This window comes from Lontra canadensis, unplaced genomic scaffold, assembly GCF_010015895.1.
Source record: "Lontra canadensis isolate GAN:19392208 unplaced genomic scaffold, GSC_riverotter_1.0 scaffold70, whole genome shotgun sequence".
In the NCBI taxonomy this organism is placed as follows: domain Eukaryota; kingdom Metazoa; phylum Chordata; class Mammalia; order Carnivora; family Mustelidae; genus Lontra; species Lontra canadensis.
The window spans coordinates 2097912-2122889 of record NW_022631064.1 but is presented as its reverse complement, the minus strand read 5'-3'; the positions used below and the strand labels follow the sequence as shown (position 1 = coordinate 2122889).

Sequence of the window (24978 nt, the reverse complement as noted above, 5' to 3'; positions counted from 1 at the left end):
CTATTACATATTTTTAAATCATACTTTTATGAAAGTCATTTCTCCCAAAAAATATAAAAGAAATTAACGTCAGAGTAGTCAGTTTTAGAGATAGAAGGAACTTAGAAGATCCTATAGCCTGGTTGTTCTTTTAAAAATTAAAGCCACCAGACCCTTTTTTTCAAATGAAATGTTTCTATCTCCAGATCAACTGAAAAGCCCCTGAATCATTTCCTCAACACAGAACAGGGTTTAAAAATCCCTACTCTTACTTAGTTTTATTTTAGAGATATGGAAATCAAGCCTCAAGAAAGAACTAGACTTGACCAAAATCATAAACTGATCTTGAGACACATGGTCTATTTTTCTGGTTGGTAGTACTGAATTTACCATGCTTTTTTTTTTAAGATTTTATTTATTATTTGACAGAGAGACAGCAGGAGAAGGAACACAAGCAGGGAGAGTAGGAGATGGAGAAGCAGGCTACCTGCTGAGCAGGGAGCCCAAAGCAGCACTCCATCCCAGAACCTTGGGATCATGACCTGAGCCGAAGGCAGACACCTAATGACTGAGCCACCCAGATACCCTGAGCTTTTCAATTTTCAAGGCTCTTTTCCTCCATCCCATCTGATCCTGGGATTTGGTACTGGCATTTAAAATCAAATAAGGGGTGGGTGGAATCTGGAATCCACAATCATTAGGAAACAAAAGCAATGGGTTTCTTACCTCCATTTTTTGCATCTAAATTATCTTTCAGGGTGCTGTGTATCAGAGCTTAGTTCATGTCAGTGGGTTAGCATATAAAACTTGAAAATGTAATATTTTTCGGTTTTAGTGTCATTTTTCAAGTTAACGTGGCACCCTGCCATGACCCCAGTTCAGGTCTTTATCATCTCGAGCCTGGACTACCGTGGCAGCCTCCTTAACTGACATCCCTGCCTGCCATACATCTCCTACTCCCTTCTCTCCCGGACACCGTTGCCAGATTAACCTTCTCAAAACACCTCTTTCATCATTTCACTCCTGCCTCCAATGGCTCCTCACTGCCTTGTGGATCAATTCCAAGCCTCCTGTCTGAAAATTAAAAGTCTCCAACGTCTGGCCCCAAACTACTTCATGAGCTCTCGACACTCTCGAATTCTTCCCTCTCTTCAGTCCAACTGGTTTAGCTCTGCCCCCGCAAGCTTGTCTTGGATTTTTGCACTGAACCCTTCGAACTTCATTCTGGATATTCCCCTGCCTCCCATGATTATCCCCAGTTTCTCCACACATGCAGACTACCCATCTTCAAAACCTAGGTCAGGAAATCACTAGAGCACCGTCAGCATTCAACCATCGTTAGAATGAATCTTGTAATACTCGTCTTGTACTTTTATATTTCTACTAAATTTTTGTATTACTATCTAATTTTTTGAACCACTTTATTGAGGTATAAATAACATACTATTAAACTCCACTTCACATGATGATTTCAAGGTTTATCTGTTTACCACATATCCAGAAGAACAACATTCCTTTTATGGTAGAATAACATTCCCATATATAGATAGACCATATTTTTGTTTATCCATTCACCAGCAGACATTTGAGTGGTTCCCACTTTTTTGTCTCTGCTGAACATTCACATACAGTCTTTGGATGGATGTTTGCACTTCTCTCCAGGAGATACCCTACAAGTGAAATTGCTCGGTCATGGGGTAAATTTATGTTTATGTTTGTGAGAAACTATCAGTTTCTTATGTTTGTAAGAAACTAATAGTATAGAGGGCTATACTATTTTATGTTGCCATCAGCAATATAGGAAGGTTCTAATTTCTCACATTTACATTTATAATAACATTTGTTACTGTCTGTCTCTTTTTATTATGGCCATTCCAGGGAATATGAAGTGGTATCTTGTTGTAGTTTTGATTTCTCTCTCCCTCATGCGGTATTTCAGTTTAACAATGCATTTGGATTTCCCCCCGACTCATTATGAGATGACAGCTCCTTGAGGTTACAAACCACCTTGCACAATTTTTTTCCATAGTATTAGCACCTACCTCAGCCAAAGTAAATGTAGAACAGTTATCTGATGCTTGACATTAAAGTATTACATTTGTGAAGGAAGGAGGAAAAAATTCGCGAGTGCCACTGCTGTGGGTGAAGTTTCAAATATATTATCTCATTTAATTCCCAGCCTTGCAAGCTAAGTGTAAGAAGTGGAAACAAACTCTGAGTTGCCAACTGATAAATTACTAAGCTGGGATTGCAACAGACTCTATGACTCTGTAACTCTAAAGCCCAGGCCACATAAATAAAAAACAGAGTTTCTACAGGAAACTTTTGAGTAGAAAAATCTTAAAATGTGTTTACAATATGGACATTTGGGTCTTCCCACCATGCTACATAATTAATAGTGACTGTTGCTTTTCCAGGCAACTTTTCTCACATTCTGGTGAGTTTGGGAGTCCATACCAGAACCCAGTATCCTCCAGTTGCCCACATTTACATGCAGGTGGTCCTTCTTTCCTCCCCAGTGTTCCACGAGCTGTGGCGAAGGCACGCAGACTCGAAGCGCCATTTGCCGGAAGGTGCTGAAAACTGGGCTTTCGGCTATCGTCAATTCCTCCCTGTGCCCTCCCCTGCCCTTCTCTTCAGCCATCAGGCCCTGCATGCTGGCCACCTGTGCACGTGAGTATGTCAGAGCTCTGGGGATGGAGGGAGACCAGACCCACCCAGAAGCAATTGTGGCCACGCAGTAGCCTTCCCTAAACCCGAGACTGGTGGGAGATCATCAGGCAGGAGAGCCCAAGGAGGGCAGCATGCTGGTGAGCTCAGCTGGAGATGGAAAAGGAATCTTAATTACACGTGGCCAGGCCAAATTCTCTTCTCCGCTGGAAAAACAGTTTGCAGGGGGTAGAGCAAAGTTCACTTGCAGGCATCGAGAGATCTGGAAGCTGGAGTCAGCATATTACTAATGAAGCCTAGTGTTGTCCACTCTGGGGTTTTTAAAATGCCCTAAACAGATTTGTTCTGTTTAATATTAATCCCTAGAGTTGTAACACCTCTGGGCTCCCCTCCCCCAGTACACTAGGGCCCTGGTGCTCTGCAGAACCCAAAGGGGAAAGGTGGAAAGGGAGAGATTCTCCTTCCCTTTGTCCTCTGCCTCTTTTTATGATGCTTGCTTGCTTGCTTTTTCTTTTTCTTTTTTTTTTTTTTTTTTTTTCAATCCTTGTAATGGGAGGAACTGCCTTTCCCCTGACATCCTCCCCAGCCCATCTAGAACCTGCATCTCAGCTTCTAGGGGTAGAAAGCCCCAGCAGGGCCATGGCAGGCTACCCCACTGCACTGTATTAGTTGGAGTATTGCTTTGCTGAGCCTTAATGGGCCTCAGCTGGTGGCCACTTCCTCCCGGGAAAGCCATAAGGCAGTAAATGAAAGCCCCCACCGGAATAAACTCAAGCTGCTGCTTCCTCTCTCTCTGTCTTCGCCCTCTCCATTCCCTCTCTCTTGTCCCTGTGTTCACCCTCGTTGTCCTCTGCCGTCCCTTCTCTTTCTCCGGCTGTCTGGCTTCCCTTCCATCCCCTTCGTTGCAGGGCCCGGGCGGCCATCCACCAAGCACAGCCCTCACATCGCGGCCGCCAGGAAGATCTATATCCAGACCCGGCGACAGAGGAAGCTGCACTTTGTCGTGGGGGGGTTCGCCTACCTGCTCCCCAAGACGGCGGTGGTGCTGCGCTGCCCCACGCGGCGCTTCCGCAAGCCCCTGATCACATGGGAGAAGGACGGCCAACACCTCATCAGCTCGGCGCATGTCACCGTGGCCCCCTTCGGCTACCTGAAGATCCACCGCCTCAAGCCCTCGGACGCGGGCATCTACACCTGCTCGGCGGGACCCGCCCGCGAGCAGTTTGTCATTAAGCTCCTCGGAGGCAACCGGAAGCTGGTGGCCCGGCCGCTGAGCTTGCGGGGCGAGGAGGAGGCCCTCGTGCTGAGGAAGGCCGGCCCGAAGGAGGCCCTGCAGACCCACAAACACCAGAACGGCATCTTCTCTAACGGCAGCAAGGCCGAGAAGCGGGGCCCCGCCGGCGACCCGGGGAGCCGCTACGACGACCTTGTCTCCCGGCTGCTGGAGCAGGGGGGCTGGCCTGGGGAGCTCCTCACCTCGTGGGAGGTGCAGGACTCCACGGAAAGGAACACGTCCTCCGAGGAGGACCAGAACGCAGAGCAGGCCCTCTGGCACCTGCCCTTCACCATGGTGGCCGAGCAGAGGCGCCTGGACGACATCCTCAGGAACCTCTCACAGCAGCCCGAGGAGCTTCGAGACGTCTACAGCAAGCACCTGGTGGCCCAGCTGGCCCAGGAGATCTTCCGCAGCCACATGGAGCACCAGGACGTGCTGCTCAAGCCGTCGGAGCGGCGGATGCCCCCCGTGGCCATCTCCCCTCATAAGCACGTGTCTGGCTTCAGCAGCTCGCTCCGGACCTCGGCCGCCGGGGAGGCCGCGGGTGGCTCTCGCCGGCCCCACCGCAAGCCCACCATCTTGCGGAAGATCTCAGCTGCCCAGCAGCTTTCGGCCTCCGAGGTGGTCACCCACCTCGGGCAGACTGTGGCCCTGGCCAGCGGGACCCTGAGCGTGCTTTTGCACTGTGAGGCCATAGGCAACCCGAGGCCTACCATCAGCTGGGCCAGGAACGGAGAAGAGGTGCAATTCAGTGACAGGTGAGCCTTGCAGCAACCCGGTGTGTGTGGGGGGGGGGGGGGGCTGTTGGTAAGGAGCTGCATCTCCTCTAAGGTACTTGATTCACTCTTCCTCCAAAGTGGTTCCAAGGGTAGGGCTGAGGGCCCTGGGCCTCAGGAATGGCATCCTGGGTTTCAAGTCCTCTTTTAGTACCAATAGGACTGCTGGAGCAGAAGGTATTTAATTTCTCTAAACACTATGCTGTCCTCTTTATAAGGTAATAGCAACAATGCCTGTCCACCCCCATCCCCATAGAGTCCCAGAGATTAATGAGATACTTTCCAGATAGCTTTGAACTTTTGGCAGAAAGCTATCACTCCAGGCCAAAGCACTATTACGTTACCACTCTGTGAGCTGGACCACTGAAAAGTTTATACATCAGAATACTATCTCCATGTGTGTGGTCCCCCAGGGCTAGGGAGAGAGGACAGCCGGCACCTGCTGCTCTCCGTGGGTGAGCCCATCCTCTGTCTGGGCCGGACAAAGCTGTTTGTTCCAGAAAGCTTTTATTCCCAGTCAGACCTGTGATTAATTATCCTAATATCTCATGGTGTCTCTGTGCGGGTGTGTCATTACCAGGATGACAGCACGTATTCCTTACTGGTTTCCTTGGGCCACAGCCATTCGTAATATAAAATCAATGGCGGTGGTAGAAGTTATAATGATAATATTTTTGAACACTGTGTGCCAGGAACTGTGCCATAATTCCTGCATCCATTCTCTTTTAGTCTTTATAGTGGCCCTGACAACAGTGATAGCATTAATTGAGTCATGACTGTCCACCAGGCAAATATGGTCTTTCTGTGTTTATTTCACCAAATTCTAACAGTGGCCCCAAGAAGCGGGTACAGGCTTTAGCTGCACTTCACAGAAGAGTAAACAAAGCCTGGGAACTTGCTGAAGATCTTATTTGTTAGCTGGCAGAGCCAAGGCAGGTGACACAAATACGATGGGCAGTCAGTAGAAGAATCCTATACTTTGAGTGAGAGAGGGCTCCTTAAGATCCTCTGGTCCAGGGTCCTCATTTTAAGTTGTTATCTGCTTGGAATCCATGGAGAATGCTCTTTTCATTAAACGTAATCCTAAATACTGTTATTCAGCCGTCCTCATTCCTAGTTTGCTGGTTTTGGGTAAGGAAAGAAAGATGCCCGGATGTATTGTGCCAGGCAGTTTGCCAGGTTTTTTCTATGTAAGTGCACTTGTTATTCTAACAGTCAGTCTCCAAGATTGACCTTGTCCTCCAGGGTCACACAGAAAAGCAAGGTTTAGCAGCTCACGCAAGAAGATCATACTTTAGCAAGAGTCAGACCAAGGATTCAATATCAAGCTTGAGTCCAAAGAGTACACATTTCTGTGTACTCTTCTGAGACCCAGTGAACAAATGTGATTTTGTCAAGCCCGCCCACATCTTTGGTGCCTTTTGAAATGTCAGTAATGTTGCCTTTCAGCCTTAATACTTACAGACCAAATAACTTTAATACCGACAATACTAAGTATTTTTCCTGTGTCCTCTTACTTTGTGTCAGACACTGTGATCAGTGCTTTAAGGGCATTATCTTATTTAATCTTCAAAAATAACCATATGGAGTAAATACTGTGGTATTTACTATGAGGAAGTTGAGGCACAGATGTGGGACCCACAGAAGCTCTGGAGATAAGGTCTGAATGCAGGATTCGTGTGCCAGGTGGTTTGAACGCACACCTTGAGATCTTCTCCTCCTGTGGGCTCCTTCGTCCTCCCCAGCTTGTACTTTCCTTGATCAGCTTAATTGCTAGGATTCCCACAGGTCTTTCTAAAAATCTTTACAACACATTTTGGGGTCAAGCTGAGGTTAGAGTAAATCCCCTTAGGTCACTGAATCAATGAGAGGTAGCGCCAGAGGATGTTGGAAGCAGGCTAAGAGTGGTGCCCTTGTGCTTGAGTGGGTGGCCCACTGGACCTCTGTTAATGCACCTGTCATACCTACTCTGACCAAATCATGTTGTCATCTCCATCAGCCAGTCAGCTTCTCAAGTGTAGGAACCATTTATTCATATTTCCTTGGCCTTGTGCCCAGGATTGCACTCCTGGGGTTGAGGGAGAAACAGTTGGTTGTGCACAGGAGAAGATGGAAATTAGCATTTCTTGACTAGCAACAGACCTAGTGCTCCGCGCTAGCAACTTTTTCATAGCCACCATCTTGGTTAACGACCACCACAGAGGGCAACGCAGGAGCTCTTATCTCTATTTCAGAGATAGAAAACCGTGGCCCAAAGTAGTTTGGGAGCTTGACGATGTTAGCTAGCTGGCAACAGGCAGAATCAACAGGGCAGATTGGAACCCAGTTCTGCCCACCTCAAGCCCATGCTGTTTTGAGTGAATGGGTGAGTTCATACTTCCATACATCTGTACTTCACTAGGGATGCCAAGTTGCTAGTGTTTACCAGCTATTTCCAGGGTCACTTCCTTCCTCCTAAAAGCTGTGGACAAGGCAGGCTGTTGGGAAGGGGAGTAGGGGTCACCAGGACTCTGCTATACCTGGAACTTCAGGGAGAACATTTGAGTCCGTGGCTTACTCAGAGGTCCTGACCATTTCCTTGAGTGCTGGAGATACTTTGTATGAAGTCCAAGGGTCCCAGCCCATCTGGGTCCCCTGGTGACTAAAGATAGGATGCAGACGGAGTCAGATGAGGACTGAGGGCTTCAAGCTGATCTTGCCGAAACCCTTTACTTTGTATGGCCTTAGTCCCTTCATCTTAAAAAGCAGGTGGTTGGGGGTTGTACCAATTCGCCTCTAAGGTCCCTTCTACCTCCTTCAGTCCTTTACAAAAGCCCAGAGAAGGAAAAAAAACCATATGCTGCTGGGGAGTGGGGAGAGCCTTGAGGCCAATAACTTCAAACTGTTGCACAAGCTCTTTCTTGGTGCTGCACAAAACGGGGGTTCACTGATCGCATGAGTTAGGGACGTGTTCACTTAAAGCTGAACAGATGTATTTACTGCTGAATTTCACTTGTATTTTTTTTAATATAGTGCTTGATATTTTTTCTCTTTTTTATTATAAAAGCAATAAAGAGACCATAAAACAATTCAAATAATACCTAAATCTATAAAGGACAAATGCAAATTTCCTTCATCCTCCCACATCTATTCCCCAGAGTCTGCCTCTCTTAATAATTTGGTATACATCTTTCTGGAATTTTTATATATTTTATTGTATTATATATAAAACACATATACACACATATGATTCAGTTTTGTAATGGGATATAACTCGTGTTTAGAAATTTCATGTGGATTCCACTCAACAATAGGTCTAGGAGACATTGCATTATAGCATGTAGAGATCTGCTTCACCATTTTTAATGGCTGATTACTGTTTCTGAATGCATTTAACTATCCCCCAATTGAAAATTATTTGGGTTTTTCCATTTTTTTAAAACTCCTTTAAGCATTCCAACATGTGTTGTGACTTTCTGAGTGAACAATATAGGATGCATTATTTTCCAAGCAGTTCTTTAATCAATGAACAATTTTTCACTCTCACTATTTCAGAGATACCAAGAGTTCTTGAAATACCACTTAGGAAATATTACTTTCACCTTTTAGGTTTCACCTCCCTGGGTGCTGAGGGTCTAGCCCTATTGTATTTAAGATGAAGAGGGTTCCATGGAATCTTGCTAGAAAAAAGACTCATGGCAGCCAGGTGCTTTTAAAGATACTGAAGGTGCTAGACTAGGACAGCAGAAGACTAATCCTGGCTCTTCAGTCACCAGGATGTTAGAGGGAGCATGGGTGAGGAGTAGCATTAAGAGGGAGAGCACGTGAGGGGCACGGGCAAACAGTTTTACAGTTTTGGCCACTCTCGAGATTTTTCTCGATCTCGCCTTGACACAGCTTTCCGGTGCAAGTCAATGGCACACTGTAAGGAAAAATAAGAGCTTTTGGATACTGATCTCCAACTCATAATTTCTCCATTTAACTTAGCTGTCCAAAAAGAAATAGGACTGGCATTTCATTTTCAATAGGGTTTTCCAAGTCCTGTTTGAGAAAAGAAAGTGAATATATCTCCACAGAGCACGTAAGAGGAACAGAGCTGCCATTGGGACCACTTTGCTATGGGCTGTTGGTGACCCTTCTGTGTTGGGTTTCATTGCTTGTCATCATCCCTGTGTCCGGTAGCAGTTCAGAAATGCTCATTTATTTTCACACAGAGACGTGCTGAAATGCCTGGTGTTCTAGTTCAGTTAGTCTGTTTTTGCTTTAGTACCAAATCCATCTTTCTGAAAGAATCTGCAAGATTCAGCTGGCTATTGGTGTGTGGGACTTTGCAGCATATTCAAGTGTACTCTTGAGCCAGCAAGATAGGTTGAGAGAGGAAGACAGTAACAGAGGAGAAGTCTACTCCTCCTTTGGCTTTGAAATATGCCAAAGTTTTATCTGCAAGAAATTGCTTCTATGAAAGAATCGTTATCAAGTCGGTTACTACTGTATCTCATCATATATATATAATTTACTAGTTGAAATGAATTCACATGATTCTTAGAAGCCTATGCCAACTTCTCAAGCAATAGTTTACTGGATGTTTCTGAATGTATTAGAACAAACTAGTTCATCATAATCGCTGCTTCTCCTTTATTTCACAAACATTCCCATGCATCCTCAGAGCCAGACCCTATATTAGATACTGGGAATGGAAGAAAAGAAGGGTCATTCCCTGTCAGTGAAACTGAGTCTCGTTTGCAAGCCAGAGAAGTAAATGCAGTGTATAAGTACTAAAAGATGAGTAAGGATATTTATTCAACCCATAAGAATTTATCGACCTATGTATTATATCACATACACACACACCTCTAGTCACTGGGAATATTGTAAATGAAAAGTCTGTATTCCCCTGCAGTTTAGATCCATTTAGATTTCTGCTCAAATTTCTGCCACCAGAAAGGCTTTCCTTGATCTAAAAGAGCAGTTCTCATTATCCCTTTAACTCTGTTTTATTCACAGAATTTTGCCACCGTTTGATATGTATTTGTTGATTGCCTGTCCATAAGGGTAGAGACTGTATTTACTGCTGTATCCCCAGTGCTGAGAATAGTGCCTGGCACCAAACAGATGGAAGAAAGGGATGGAGGGAGGGAAGGAGGAAGGGAGGGAGGAAAGAAGGAAAGGAAGAGAGGGAGGAAGGAAGGAAAGAAGGAAGGGAGGAAAGAAGGAAGACAATAAATACAGAAAAGTACACAGGTATTGGGGGTGATAAGTGTTGGGCAGAACACTTAAACAGGGTTGATAAGGAGTGATTTGGTGACTACCTTAGATGCATATCCTGCAGAGGTTACCTGTAAGCCAAGACATGAATGATGAGTGTCTAGCCATATGACATCAGGAGGAAGAGCACCCCTGGACAAGGGAAGAGCAGCATAAAACCCCCAAAGTGAAATGAGTGTTGAAGGAACCGCGAAGGAAGTTCATTTGGCTGGACCGTGGTAGGCAGGAGTGAGAGGGGATGTGGCATGAAGCCATGAGGTTAAGCTGAGACCAACAGAAGGAATCTAGCTTTTAGTCTGAGTATCCCAGGGAGACTTGGGAAGATATGAGGGAAGCAAAATGATCTAATTTCCATTTTCATAGACACACTGGCTACTTTGTGGCCAGTGGATCATAGAGGAACAGGAATGGAAGCAGGGTAGTCTACTAAGGTGTCCTTCGCAATCATTCCTTCAACTTCACAAACATGTGGTTGGTGTTAGATACAGTGGTGGGCACCAGACCTAAAAGAAATAAAAGTCACTGCTCTCCAGAAGCTAGGAAACACTGAAGGGCTGGCATGGAGAAAAATAACTTGGGCTCTGAGGTTTTGTTGTTCGTTTGTTTGTTTTTGTTTATTTTATTTTTTCAGTGTTCCAAGATTCATTGTTTATGCACCACACCCTGGAGGTTTTTTTTCAACTCCAGTGGAAAGAATACTTCCCTTAGAACTTCTAAACGTTTAAAAGTCAAGGAGGAGTTCCCAAGTTCAGTGTGCACAGTGATTACCAGAAGCTCGTTAGAAATGCAGATTCCCACATCCTCCCCTACCCCAGAAACCCTCTGTAGAGCAGAGCCCCGTAATGCACCCTTTGCAAGCACCACAAATGACTCTGAGCACAAAGGTTCCAGGACCACCATTAAGAAACACCTTGAGAGAGAACGGGGGAGCAAGCAGAAGCTCAGAGTAGAATGAAGCCCGTGCTATTAGTTCTGGTAAAAGATCTGGTGGCAGGAGACAGAATTTGCACTGAAGTGACACTTAGGGATTCTGGACACCTTCCCTTTCCCCCCACCCCTTCCTGCCCCACCTTCCCTCGCAGACTCCCACCAGCCCACACATTTGCACCTTGGTGAGTTGGGAGTTCACACCAGGCCTTGGAGTTGAGGGAGTGCCTGTGTGTGGAGGGAGCAGACACAGTGGAAGTTAACAGACTCAAATTTGCCAGTGTCCAAGGAACATTCTGGACTGGCTGGAGGTGAAAATAACCAAGTGTGGCCACCTGGTTCAGCCCGAGAACAAAGAAGGACCGGACTTGCCATCATAGCATGGAGGGTGCGTAGAAACAGATTTTCACAGGCTGCAGTGCCACTTAGAAAACAAGAGGACTCTGCCTCCTTCTCTCTCTGCTTTCATTGCTGACCCCTAAGCTCTGTGGGCCTGCAACTGACTGGTTTCACCATAGTGCTGCCTGGCCAGGTCCATCAGGAAGGAAGTTAATTAGAGTCTCATCTCCTGGGTCTCGGGCACTAGAGTACCGGAATGGTTTGAAAACATTAATATGATAGCCCTACAGTAGCCAGCCTATACCCAGAAGTATTTCGCCTGTGGGAGGCTACTTTAGGTGCTCCTCCAGGGTTAGTAATTATGAATTTTTTAAGTTCCACTTAGTATTCCCTCAGTTTATTATTGAGTTGGCATCTCTTTATCTACTTCATATTCTTTTTCTTTCTTTTTGCAGTTCAAAGAGTTAAATATAGGGTGACTCCCTTATTTTTTTCCTCCAAATTTTTATTTAAAATGCAGTTAACAGGGACGCCTGGGTGGCTCAGTTGGTTAAGCAGCTGCCTTCGGCTCAGGTCATGATCCCAGCGTCCTGGGATCGAGTCCCACATCGGACTCCTTGCTCGGCAGAGAGCCTGCTTCTCCCTCTGACTCTGCCTGCCATTCTGTCTGCCTGTGCTCGCTCTCTCTCCCTCTCTCTCTGACAAATAAAATCTTTAAAAAAATAAAATAAAATAAAATGCAGTTAACATATAGTGTAATATTAGTTTCAGGTGTAAAATGAGTGATTGATTCATCATTTGCATACATCCCCCAGCACTCATCACAAGTGCCGTCCTTAAGCCCCATCATCATCTTAACCACCTGCCTTAAAATAACCATCAGTTTCTTCTCTATAGTTGAGAGTCTGTTTTTTGCTTGCCCCTCTTTTTCCCCCATGTTCATTTGCTTCGTTTCTTAAATTCCACATATGAGCAACATCATATGATAATTGTCTTTCTCCGACTCATTCCATTAGCAAAATATTCTCTAGCTCCATCCACAATGGCAAGATTCCATTCTTTTTTATGGCTGAGTGATATTCCATTTTGTGTGTGTGTATGCGCGCACGCGTGCGCACATGCATTGTGTACACACCACATCTTTATCCATTCATCAGTCAATGGATATTTAGGCTCCTTCCATAATTGGGCTATTATTGGTAATCCTGCTATAAATATCAGGGTGCATGTATCCCTTCGAATCAGTATTTTTGTATCCTTTGGGGTACAATAGTTGCTGGATCTTAGGGTAGTTCCATTTTTAACTTCTTGAGGAACCTCCATGCTGTTTTCCAGAGTGGCTGCACCAGTCTGCATTCCCATCAGCAACAATGTAAGAAGTCTCACCTTTCCCTGCATCCTTGCCAACACCCGTTGTTTCCCATGTTGTTCATTTTAGCTGTTCTAACTGTATGAGGTGACACTTCATTATGGTTTTGATTTGTATTTCCCTGAGAGGAATGCTGTTGAGTATCTCTTCATGTGTCTATTAGCCATCTGTATATCCTCTTTGAAAAATGTCTATGTATGTCTTCTGCCCATTTTTTAACTGGATTATTTGGTTTCAGGGTGTTGTGTTTTTTTTTTTTTTAATTTTATTTATTTGAGAGAGACAGGGAGCATGAACTGGGGAAGGGGCAGAGGGACAAGCAGACCCTGCCCTGAGCACGGAGCCTCACTTGGTGCTTGATCCCAAAACCCTGAGATCATGACCTGAGCTAAGGTCAGATGCTTACCTGACTGAGCCATTGGGTGTTGAGTTTTATAAGTTCTTTATATATTTTGAATATTAATCCTTTATCTCCTATGTCATTTGCAAATATCTTCTCCCATTCCATAGGTTGCATTTTGGTTCTATTGATTGTTTCCTTCACCGTTGCAAAAGCTTTTTGTTTTGATGAAGTCCCAATAGTTTCTTTTTGCTTTTGCTGCCCCTGCCTCAGGATACATATCCAGTAAGAAGTTGCTACAGCCCATGTCAAAGAGGTTCCTGCCTCTGTTCTCTAGGATTTTGATGGTTTCCTGTCTACCTCATATTATCAGGCTGCATGCAACATACACTTCTCGGAAAGAGCTTCGCTCCCCCCACCCTCCCCGCAAAAAAGTTTTTGTTTGTTCAGAAAGAAGAAAGTGGTCTCTGAAAACATCTCTTAGCTAATCTGAGCTCTGAGCAAGATTCCATACAGGCTAAGCTCGTCTTGCTAAAAACACATGCTGGCTTCATCAGAAACCACACGCACTTGCTTTGCTTCCTACGTGTCTGGTTTTTCTTTCTCAGTCTTTGTGCCTTTCTCTTCCCCTACCTGCCTCTTGTCTACTTCTTGGGAGTCTTACTGTAAATCTATAAATGACCCCAAGGTTCCAGACTTCCCCTGGATGCCCACGATTGTCATGTGTCCAACACCAGCCCGAGTCTCTCTTCCGACTCTTATGCAGTTGCCTGCTGGATGTCCCTACCAGATGCCTCACAAAGAGATCAGCTTTGTAGAATGAAAACTAAGCTCCTGAATCTCTATCTCAGGAGGGAGTACTTCTACCTACCCAACTGCCAAAGCCTAAATATTTCTAGGCTGTTCTTGCTCTACTATGGCTCTTTCATTCCTCCCTTCTCTGTTCTCACTGCCTCTACTTTGGTTTACCCTTGTCCACTCTAGATGATTTCAACTGCCCCCAACTCTTCATTTGCCTTCACTAGACCAGGGGTTGGCGAATTACACCCAGTAGCTTTTACATTTTTTAAAGTGTTATTAAAAACTACTTTAAAAGGGTTATTGAGAGAGCTGTTGAAATTATGCCCAGAGCCGTCGAGTCTGCTTGCTGAAGTTCTCACACTCGGTAAGGGGTAGAGCTGGGATTTGAACCCAAGTTATTTGAAGGGTTATTAAAAGAGTGGCTTTTACATTTTTTTAAAGGGTTATTGAAAACAAACAAGAAATAGAATGTACAACAGATACTATAGGTGGCCCTCTAAAGACTACAATAGTTACTATCTGTCCCATTAGAGAAAAAATTTACTGACTCCTGCTCTAGATCATTTGACATGCTACTGCCAGAGTATCTTTCTGGCAAACCTGTCCATGCTGCTCCCATGCTTAAAATTCTTTTAATGGCTTGCCCTCACTTGAGGATAAGTTCCAAGTGTCTTCGCATGATTTGCAACACCTTTAATCTCTCTCACTCGTTTGATCTCTTACCATACCGTACCCCACCTCACCCCTGTGAGTGATGCCTTTCAGCAATACACAATTACTTGCTGTTTATGAATTTGCTTGGGGTCTCAGATTTGCCTCATCCTACCCTTCCTTACCAGAAGCATATCCCCAAGGCTCAGCTGTGCTGGCATAGTAGAGCTGGAATTTGAACTCAAGATGACCCCCTCTGTGACCCATATAGTACGCTATACGTTATACTCTATCTCAGCCCACCCTACCACTGCATGTTAGAATTCGCTGTTTGTTTTTCTATATTACCTTCTAAATTATGTTACTCTTCCTCAAGGGCAAATATTTAAGAAGGTATGTCGATTTCTCCACAATTCCAAGAATACAATAGACACCCAAAAGAAGATAAACTAATGGATGAACAAATAAAGGAATGAACACTAGTGATTAGCAGGGAGATTTCCTAATTACCAGACTGTAGTCTGTATGGTTTTGCATAATCTGAACAGTATTAATATGCAAATATGGCAGAGTTCCAGAGTGGTACCCACTCCCAACTAACCATTTCTGCCCTGCCCACATGTTCTCCGTTACAGAAGTATCAGGAAACCCTAAGGTCCTGTGGCATGCAACTACAGTTCGAAAAGCCCTGCTGGAGAATGAATAAGTACCAAGAATAAACACCCTGTAGCATCCTACCTCCTATCACATCCAGGCCAATGAGGAAATCCTCATCATTGTTATGGTTAACATTCAGTGACCAATCACTTTGAGCTAGGTGCCGTTCTCAGTGTTTTACAGGTGTTCGTTTATTCTTACAATAACATTTTGAGGTTACTATCCCAAATTTCCAGATGTTGAAATTGAAGCACAGAGATGTTAGATTAACTTGCCCCAAGTCCCACACTTACTATGTAGTGAAGCTGGGATTTGAACCCAAGGAAGTCTGGCCCCGGGGGCTATTTCTTTGTGTTGATTTTAACCTTAGTTTAATCCAAGGACTTGGCCATTATTTTAAAAAGAAGCCACTGGGGTCAGCTAGATCTAGCATAAATTAACATTCCATCTTTTAGCCAGCTGGCTTGCAATCTGTGGGGCTTTCGTTTTTTTATTTGGCACATGTGTGTTAGGGAAAGCCTTTCTTCTATTTCCTTTCCTTCTACCTTTACATGGACAACTCCAGCTATAAACATGCCTGGTACTAGGCACACAACAGCTACTCAAGAAACACTGTAATTGTGGCATATGCATTTGCATCTCTGGGTGTGTTTACAGCATTGATGGCTTGTGCACGTGTGCATCTGGAGACCTAGACCACAAGCAGGCCAATGCTAAACGGTTCCTTGCTTTTCAGTTACTCTGCATAAACTCGGAACACTTATTGGACCCTCCTGTACTTCACCACACTGAACTGCGATTCAGGCAGACACTAACTCCAGTTTGCCTTTAGATCGGGTGTAACACTAGCCCCCAAGTCTCACAAGTAACTTTTCCCCACACCTTATATCAGGAGGCTTGCATAATATGGACAGATGTACACTCCATATTCCTACGTCCAAACCCAAATCCAGAAGCAATACCTGTAAGGACACCACTGACTTCCTTGTAGAAAAGAAAATCCAGATTCTCTAAAATTGGCACCGGAAATCAGATTACCAAATTGGAAAGAAAAGCTGGCTGAAGAGGGATCCTTTCTCTGAGAAAACCTAAATCCTGCTCATAGTCCCACACTGGCAGAGAAGTCCTGCTCACTGTTCAACACTTCGGCCCAAGACTGAGCTGCCAGTGGACATAATATGCGTAGCTCAGCTCATAAAAGGCTTAAAGCATTTAAACAAGACTTTCCTAAAGATTGTAGGATTTTTCAAAGGAATGAAGGTGAACATGAAGAATCATATGAAACTGGATACTTCGAATATGTATCGGAAAATGCTGATTCTTTCTTAGGGGTGAAAAGTGGATCCCAGGTAATAGTCAGTCAACAAGGAATCCTAGGGAAAGAGCTAATGCCAAGGAGTTTCTGCCTTTTAACCCTTAAGCCTGTCCCTATTTTCTTTCTATTCTAGGTCTGCCTGATTTGTGCTGGTCATATCTGATGACCCCCTTGGTTAGGAAGAGCAGTCCAATGGCACATCAGTTAACATTGAGGGCAGCCCACAGTTGTAGAAGAACACTAGGGCTACAATCAGAGCAACTTAGGCTGGAATTCCAGTTCTGTCATTTCCTTTGAAGTGAGCCCGCTTTAAACCCTCTGAACCTTGGTTTGCTCATTAGTTAAGTTACAAACAATTACACCTGCTCTGCAGAAGAGCAAGAATGTGAAAAACAGATAATATCTGTAACGTGGCTGGCACACGATGGATACTCGTACATCAGTATCTATAATTATTAGTGTGTAGATAGGAGGTCATTATACCACAACACCTTCCAGGACATACCAAGGAAGGAGCTCTATTTTCATTTTGCAGAACCTAGGAACTACCTATGCAGTTGTTCAAAGAGTTGAGCTAGAAGAGCAGGTAGGAAAACAGTGTGATGGAGAATTAGCCTAAATCCACGCAACAGGAGAGGGTTCTTACATGCTTCTGACATTTTCTTTTTTGCTATTGTTTCTGGTGTGATAGAAAAGAGAAATCTGTATACTCTCCATGCTTATACTTCCCAGACAGTATTGGACAACTTTCCAAAGTGGTGTTGAATAGGAGATGAATTAAGGAATATTTGGAAGGCTTTGGCATGGGCAACACAGAGTATTTACAGATGGAAACTTCTCAGAATGGAAGAGAGAATCAAATGGGAAATGCCTCCAGGGTCAAGATCAGAACCACAGCTGTGAATAACGCTATATGTAAAAGTCATAAGCACATGAAATGCAGGCTCCAAGTTTGCAGAGACTATAAAAACTGGAAGCAGGACAGATAGGGAGAGAAGAGACCAGTTTCAGTTTGGTTTGGCTTATTTCCTTCATAGAAGTAATGGCAGTGGGAATGACAAATGTTTTTCCCAGTTGAAAATTGGAAGAAAGTTGGAGGAAAAGGGGCCATCTCTGTAAATACCTAGGCCTCGAGGGGGGAAAAAAAGTATTGAAGGTCAATATAAAGGTCACAAGAGCATCTGAGAGCATAATATTGGCACAAGTGAGGCACTGACTATTCCTTGAAAGGTTAGGGGTTCTTGGAAGATCCCCTTCATCGTTCACTTATTCCTAGAAAAGTGGTCCTAGAAAAAGGCAGAGTTCTGAAAAAAGTTACACAGTTAATAGTTATATAAAGTTAACAGTTATATAAATGAGGAACTGAAACAAACCAGAAGTGAAAATTCTTCCATGTTCTAGGTCCAGGTCAGCAAACTTTTTTTGTCAAGGGCCAAATAATAAACATTTTAGGTATTTGCAGACCATCTCTACCATCATTTCTGCCATGATGGCCTAAAGGCGGTCACAGAAAGCACTTACAGGGCATGGTGGTGCTCTAATAAAACTCTAGTGACAAAAGCAGGACCAGCTGACCAAAGTTTGAGCCCCCTTCCAGGTAAATTGGAAATCGAGTCAGAATCATTTCATGCAGAGGTTGATAGTTCAAAATGAATTACCCAGCTAGCAAATAAAACTACATGTATTAGCAAATTCAAGGTTTCATGAGTTGCTGAAGAGACAGAAGTTGAAGAGTTTGGCAGAAAGTATTAGGACAGGGTTAAGAATGTGTGGTCAGGTGGCCTCTCCCATTCCAAGAATATTTTCTATACTTCCACCTGGAGCAATCGTGAAGCTTCCAGCATCAAATAACTTTTGGTTGGCAATTACATTAAAAACAGCCAAGGTTATAAAAAGTTGCCCTAGCCAAATGGTGACATGAAACTCTTCTTGAACTTCAGATCTGTTCCCCAAAATATCTGTGCAAAACAAAACTCTCCCTTGCAAGTCTCTGGGCTACTGTAATTTTTGGTTTCAGAAAAAAAAAAAAAAATCCTTGCTCACAGTGGAGGTCTTCTCACAGCATTCTTTTTTTTCTCCTCCAGCTTCAAGCTATTTAAAATCTAGAATATTCTTGTTAGTGATTATCCATTTCCCTGAGTAAATACAAACTTTGGCATAAATTACCCCCCACCAAAAATGAGGCCAAACCACATGCCTTCAAGCTATTTAAAATCCAGAATATTCTTGTTAGTGATTGTCCGTTTCCCTGAGTGACTACAAACCTTGGCACAAATTACCGCCCACCAAAAATGAAGCCAAACCACAGGCCTTGCTATTAGGCCCCAGCGGATGCCTGCATATGGTCAGTTTTTTAAAGGTCAAAGGTCATTCCCCATTCCTGATTCCACCAGGCACTAGCTGAGCAAGTTACTTCTCTGAGCTTTTGCTTCCTCTCTCAAAAGGGATAAAAATATCAATCTAATCACATGACAGTGAGAATAAAATTATGGAAAGCTTATATGCTTGGCTAATTAATGGCCCCCACTGTCCCTTTGTGGTAGATTTGATGATCCTAATCTAAAAAATTCCTAGGTAGGAGAAACAAAAAAAGTTTGCATTTCGCGGTAAGTAAAAGTCCTCAGCATCTCCTCCTAGGAATTTGGAGCTGATGTTCTTTGCACAGCTGCCTCTCACTTCACTTACTTGCTTGTAAGCTTTTTTCCAAATTTCATTCATTTATTCTCTATTTATATGTTTTTTTGTTTTTTTTTTTTTTTTTGGCATTGCAGGATCCTAACTTTTTTTTTTAAGGGTTCTAAGATTTCAGTATCTGGTTCATAGTGTTAAAGCAATTATGAAAATGTGTAGCTGTACTTATAAATTTCTGAGTCAAGAGTAGAACTGAGCTGCTTGCCAACCCTTGTGCCATGCGGCCTCAGTCTCTGTTCCTCTTTTCCATCCCCAGTGCTACCCCCAAGGTCAAGGCCCTAGGACTCATTCCTTGCTCACTTACACAGAAAACCCCTTGTCCCTCCCTCATGTGCCTGACTGATGTTTTATTCCTTGAAAGCTCCACATTTCTCAGTCCTTTACCCTTGTCAGAAGAATTCATCACAAAATCCAGAACACATATGCTCAGACATGAAGAGTGAATGATTATGGTGACGGTCATGTCAATCACAGCAGCAACAACCTGTGCTTCCATAGCTCTGACCACGTCAGGCACTTGTTTACATTCTTTATTTGTTCATTCTGAGAGAAAGAGAGAGACAGAGACAGAGAATGCACACACAAGTGGGGGCAGAGACACAGAGAAACATAAGCAGACTCCAGGCCCAATGTGGAGTCCAATGCAGGGCTCGATGTCATGTCCCTGAGAGCATGACCTGAGCTAAAACCAAGAGCTGGAAGCTGAACTGATTGAGCCACCCAGGCACCCATTGTCCATACTGTTTTTCTTTCTTTTTTTTTTTTAATTAACAGATAATGTATTATTTGTCCAGGGGTACAGGTCTGTGAATCATCAGGCTTACACCTTTCACAGCACTCACCATAGCATATACCCTCCCCAATGTCCATAACCCAGGCACCTATTTCTCCCCCTTCACCCTCCAGCAACCCTCAGTTTGTTTCGTGAGATTAAGAGTCTCTTCTGGTTTGTCTCCCTCCCCAGTCCCATCTTGTTTCCTTTTCTCCCTCCCTTCCCCCCAGCAACTCTCCACCCTGCCTCTCAAATTCCTCATATCAAAGAGATCATTGATAATTGTCTTTCTCTGATTGATTTATTTCGCTTAGCATGATGCCATCTAGTTCCATCCATGTCATTGCAAATGGGAAGATTTCATTTTATTTGATGGCTGCATAGTATTCCATTATGTGTATATACCACATCTTCTTTATCCATTCATCTGTTGAGGGACATCTAGGTTCTTTCCACAGTTTGGCTAATGTGGACATTGCTGCTATATACATTGGGGTGCATGTGCCCCTTCAGATTATTACATTTGTATCTTCAGGGTGAATACCCAGTAGTGCAATTGCTAGGTCATCATAGGATAGCTCTATTTTCAACTTTTTGGGGAACCCCCATACTGTTTTCCAAAGTGGCTGCACCAGCTTGCATTCCCACCAACAGTGTTAGGAGGGTTCCCCTTTCTCCACATCCTTGCCAGCATCTGTCATTTCCTGACTTATTAATTTTAGCCATTCTGACTGGTGTGAGGTGGTATCTCACTGTGGTTTTGATTTGTATTTCCCTGATGCCAAGTGATGGTGAGCACTTCTTCATGTGTCTGTTGGCCATTTCGATGTCTCCTTTGTGGAAATGTCTGTTCATGTCTTCTCATTTCTTGATTGGATTATTTGTTCTTTGAGTGTTGAGTTTGATAAGTTCTTTATAGATTTTGGATACTAGTCCTTTATCTGATATTTGCGAATTATCTTCTCCGTTCTGTTGGTTGTCTTTTGGTTTTGTTGACTGTTTCTTTTATTGCACAAAAGCATTTGATCTTGAGGAAGTCCCAAGAGTTCATTTTTTCCCTTGCTTCCTTTGCCTTTGGCAATGTTTCTAGGAAGAAGTTGCTGCGGCTGAGGTCAAAGAAGTTGCTGCCTGTGTTCTCCTCAAGGATTTGGATGGATTCCTGTCTCACATTGACATCTTTCATCCATTTTGAGTCTATTTTTGTGTGTGGTATAAGGAAATGGTCCAGTTTCATTCTTCTGCATGTGGCTGTCCAATTTTTCCAACACCATTTGTTGAAGAGACTTTTTTCCATTGGACATTCTTTCCTGCTTTGTTGAAGATTAGTTGACTATAGATTTGAGGGTCTATTTCTGTGCTCTCCCTTTTGTTTCATTGATATATGTGTCTGTTTTTGTGCCAGGACCATACTGTCTTGATGATTACAGCTTGAAGTCTGGAATTGTGATGCCACCAACTTTGGCTTTCTTTTTCAACATTCCTCTGGCTATTCAGGGTATTTTTCATTCCATATAAATTTTGGGATTATTTCTTTGAAAAAAGTTGGTGGTATTTTGATGGGGATTGCATTAAACGTATAGATTGCTCTAGGTAGCATAGACATTTTCACAATATTTGTTCTTCCAATCCATGAGCATGGAATGTTTTTCCATTTCTTTGTGTCTTCCTCAATTTCTTTCATGAGTACTTGATAGTTTTCTGAGTACAGATTCTTTGCCTCTTTGGTTAGGTTTATTCCTAGGTATCTTATGGTTTGGGGTGCAATTATAAATGGGATCAACTCCTTCATTTCTCTTCTGTCTTGGTGTTGGTGTGTAGAAATGCAACTGATTTCTGTACATTGATTTTATATTCTGACACTTTACTGAATTCCTGTATGAGGTCTAACAGTTTTGGAGTGGAGCCTTTTGGATTTTCCACATAAGGTATCATATCATCTACAAAGAGTGAAAGTTTGACTTCTTCTTTGTCAATTCAGATGCCTTTTATTTCCTTTTGTTGTCTGATTGCTGAGGCTAGGACTTCTAGTACTATGCTGAATAGCAGTGGTGATGGTGGAGAGCCCTGCTGTGTTTCTGACCTTCAGGGAAAAGGTTTCAGTTCTTCCCCATTGAGAATGATATTCACTGTGGGTTTTTCATAGATGGCTTTGATGATATTGAGGTATGTACCCTCTATCCCTACACTTTGAAGAGTTTTGTGGGGTTTTTTTTAAAGATTTTATTTATTTTATTTGACAGAGATCACAAGTAGGCAGAGAGGCAGGCAGAGAGAGAGAGAGGAGGAAGCAGGCTCCCCACTGAGCAGAGAGCCCGATGTGGGGCTCGATCCCAGGACCCTGGACTCAGGACCCTGGGCTCATGACCTGAGCCAAAGGCAGATGCTTAACAACTGAGCCACCCAGGCACCCCCCACTTTGAAGAGTTTTGACCAAGAAATGATGCTGTACTTTGTCAGTTGTTTTTTTCAGCATCTATTGAGGGTATCCTATGGTTCTTGTCCTTTCATTAATGTGTTGTATCACATTAATTGATTTTCAGATATTGAACCAAACTTGCAGCCCCAGAATAAATCCCACATGGTCATGGTGAATCATCCTTTTAATGTACTGTTGGATCCTATTGGTTAGTATTTTGGGGAGAATTTTTGCCTCTGTGGTCATCAAGAATATTGGCCTGTAATTCTCCTTTTGGGTGAGGTCTTTATCTGGTTTTGGGATCAAGGTAATGTTGGCCTCATAAAATGAGTTTGGAAGTTTTCCTTCCATTTCTATTTTTTGGAAGAGTTTCAGGAGACTAGGTATTAATTCTTCTTTCAGTGTTTAGTAGAATTCCCCTGGGAAGCCATCTGGCCCTGAGCTCTTGTTTTTTGGGAGATTTTGGATGACTGCTTCAATCTCCTTACTCATTATGGATCTGTTCAGGTTTTCTATTTCTTCTTGGTTCAGTTTTAGTAGTTTATACGTCTCTAGCAATGCATCCATTTCTTCCAGATAGTCAAATTTGCTGGTGTATGGTTGCTCATAATTTGTTCTTATAATAATTTGTATTTCCTTGGTGTTGGTTGTTACCTCTCCTCTTGCATTCATGATTTTATTAATTTGGGTCCTTTCTCTTTTCTTTTTGATAAGGCTGGCCAGGGGTTTATCAGTCTTATTAATTCTTCCAAAGAACCAATTCCTAGTTTCGTTGATTTGTTCCACTGTTCTTTTTGTTTCTATTTCATCAATTTCTGCTCTGATCTTTATGATTTTTCTTCTCCTGCTGGGTTTAGGCTTTCTTTGCTGTTGTTTCTCCAGCTCCTTCAGGAGTAGGGTTAGGTTGTACTTGAGACCTTTCTTGTTTCTTGAGGGGAGACTTGTATTGCTATATACTATCCTCTCAGGACTGCCTTTGCTGTGTCCCAAAGATTTTGAACAGTTGTGCTTTCATTTTCATTTGTTTCCATGAATTTTTTTAAATTCTTCTTTAATTTCCTGGTTGACCCATTCATTCTTTAGTAGGACGCTCTTTAGCCTCCGTGTATTTTAGTTCTTTTCAACTTTCCTCTTGTGGTTGAGTTTTAGTTTCAAAGCATTGTGGTCTGAATATATGCAGGAAATTATCCCAGTTTTTTGGTACTGGTTGAGACCTGATTTGTGACCCAGGATGTGATCTATTCTGAAGAAGGTTCCATGCGTATGCAAATGTGTATTCTGTTGCTTTGGGATGGAATGTTCCGAATATATCTGTGATGTCCATCTGGTCCAGTGTGTCATTTAAGGCCTTTATTTCCTTGTTGATCTTTTGCTTGGATGATCTGTGCATTTCAGTGAGGGGGGGTGTCAAAGTCCCCTACTATTATCATTATTGTTTATGTGTTTCTTTAATTTTATTAATTGGTTTATATAGTTGGCTGCTCCCATGTTAGGGGCATAGACATTTAAAATTGTTAGGGGCGCTTGGGTGGCTCAGTGGGTTAAAGCCTCTGCCTTTGGCTCAGGTCATGGTCCCAGGGTCCTGGGATCGAGTCCCACATCGGGCTCTCTGCTCGGCGGGGAGCCTGATTCCTCCTCTCTCTCTGCCTGCCTCTCTGCCTACTTGTGATCTCTGTCAAATAAATAAATAAAATCTTTAAAAAAATAAAAAATAGAATAAAATAAAATTGTTAGATCATCTTGTTGGACAGACCATTTAAGTCTGATATAGTGTCCATCCTCCTCTCTTATTATAGTTTTTGGCTTAAAATCTAATTTATCTGATATAAGGATTGCCTCCCTAGCTTTCTTTTGATGTCCATTAGCATGGTAAATTGATTTCCACCACCTCACTTTAAATCTGGAGGTGTCCTTGGGTCTAAAATGAGTTTCTTGTAGACAGCATATCTATGGGTCTTGTTTTTTAATCCATTCTGATAACCTGTATCTTTTGATTGGGGCATTTAGCCCATTTACATTTAGTGTAACTATCAAAAGATATGAATTTAGTGCCATTGTATTGTCTGTAAGTTGACTGTTACTATATATTGTCTCTGTTTCTTTCTGGTCTGTTACTTTTAGGCTTTCTCTTTGCTTAGAGGACCCCTTTCAATATTTCCTGTAGGGCTGGTTTGTTGTTTGCAGATTCTTTTAGTTTTTGTTTGTCATAGAAGCTTTTTATCTCTCCTTCTATTTTCAATGACAGCCTAACTGGATATAGTATTCTTGGCTGCATATTTTTCTCATTCAGTGCTCTGAATATATCATGCCAGTCCTTTCTGGCCTTGCCAGGTCTCTATAGATTGGTCTGCTGCCAATCTAATATTTCTACCACTGGATGTTACAGACCTGTTTTCCTGAGCTGCTTTCAGAATTTTCTCTTTGTCACTGAAACTTGTAAGTTTTACTATTAGATGATGGGGTGTGGACCTATTTTTATTGATTTTGAGGGGGTTTCTCTGTGCCTCCTGGATTTTGATGCTTGTTCCCTTCGCCAAATAAAGGAAATTATGTGCTATAATTTGCTCCAATATACCTTCTGCCCCTTTCTTCTTCTTCTTCTCCTCCTCCTCCTCCTCCTCCTCCTCCTCCTCCTCCTCCTCCCCCTCCTCCTCCTCCTCTTCCTCCTCCTCCTCCTCCTCCTCCTCCTCCTCCTCCTCCTCCTCCTTCTCCTCCTTCTCCTCCTCCTCCTCCTCCTCCTCCTCCTCCTCCTCCT

General features: G+C 43.2%; 1 protein-coding gene across 3 annotated transcripts in view; it reads left to right on the top strand.

The window, feature by feature from the left end:
- The window catches only part of ADAMTSL1 (ADAMTS like 1), a 904787-nt gene that overhangs the window by 759406 nt on the left and 120403 nt on the right, over positions 1–24978 (top strand). For all 3 annotated transcript variants that reach the window (XM_032880520.1, XM_032880523.1, XM_032880522.1), the window contains exons 18-19: positions 2499–2652; positions 3558–4683. In XM_032880520.1, coding sequence (XP_032736411.1) covers positions 2499–2652; positions 3558–4683 — 1280 coding nt within the window. The remainder of the gene's footprint in view (positions 1–2498; positions 2653–3557; positions 4684–24978) is intronic.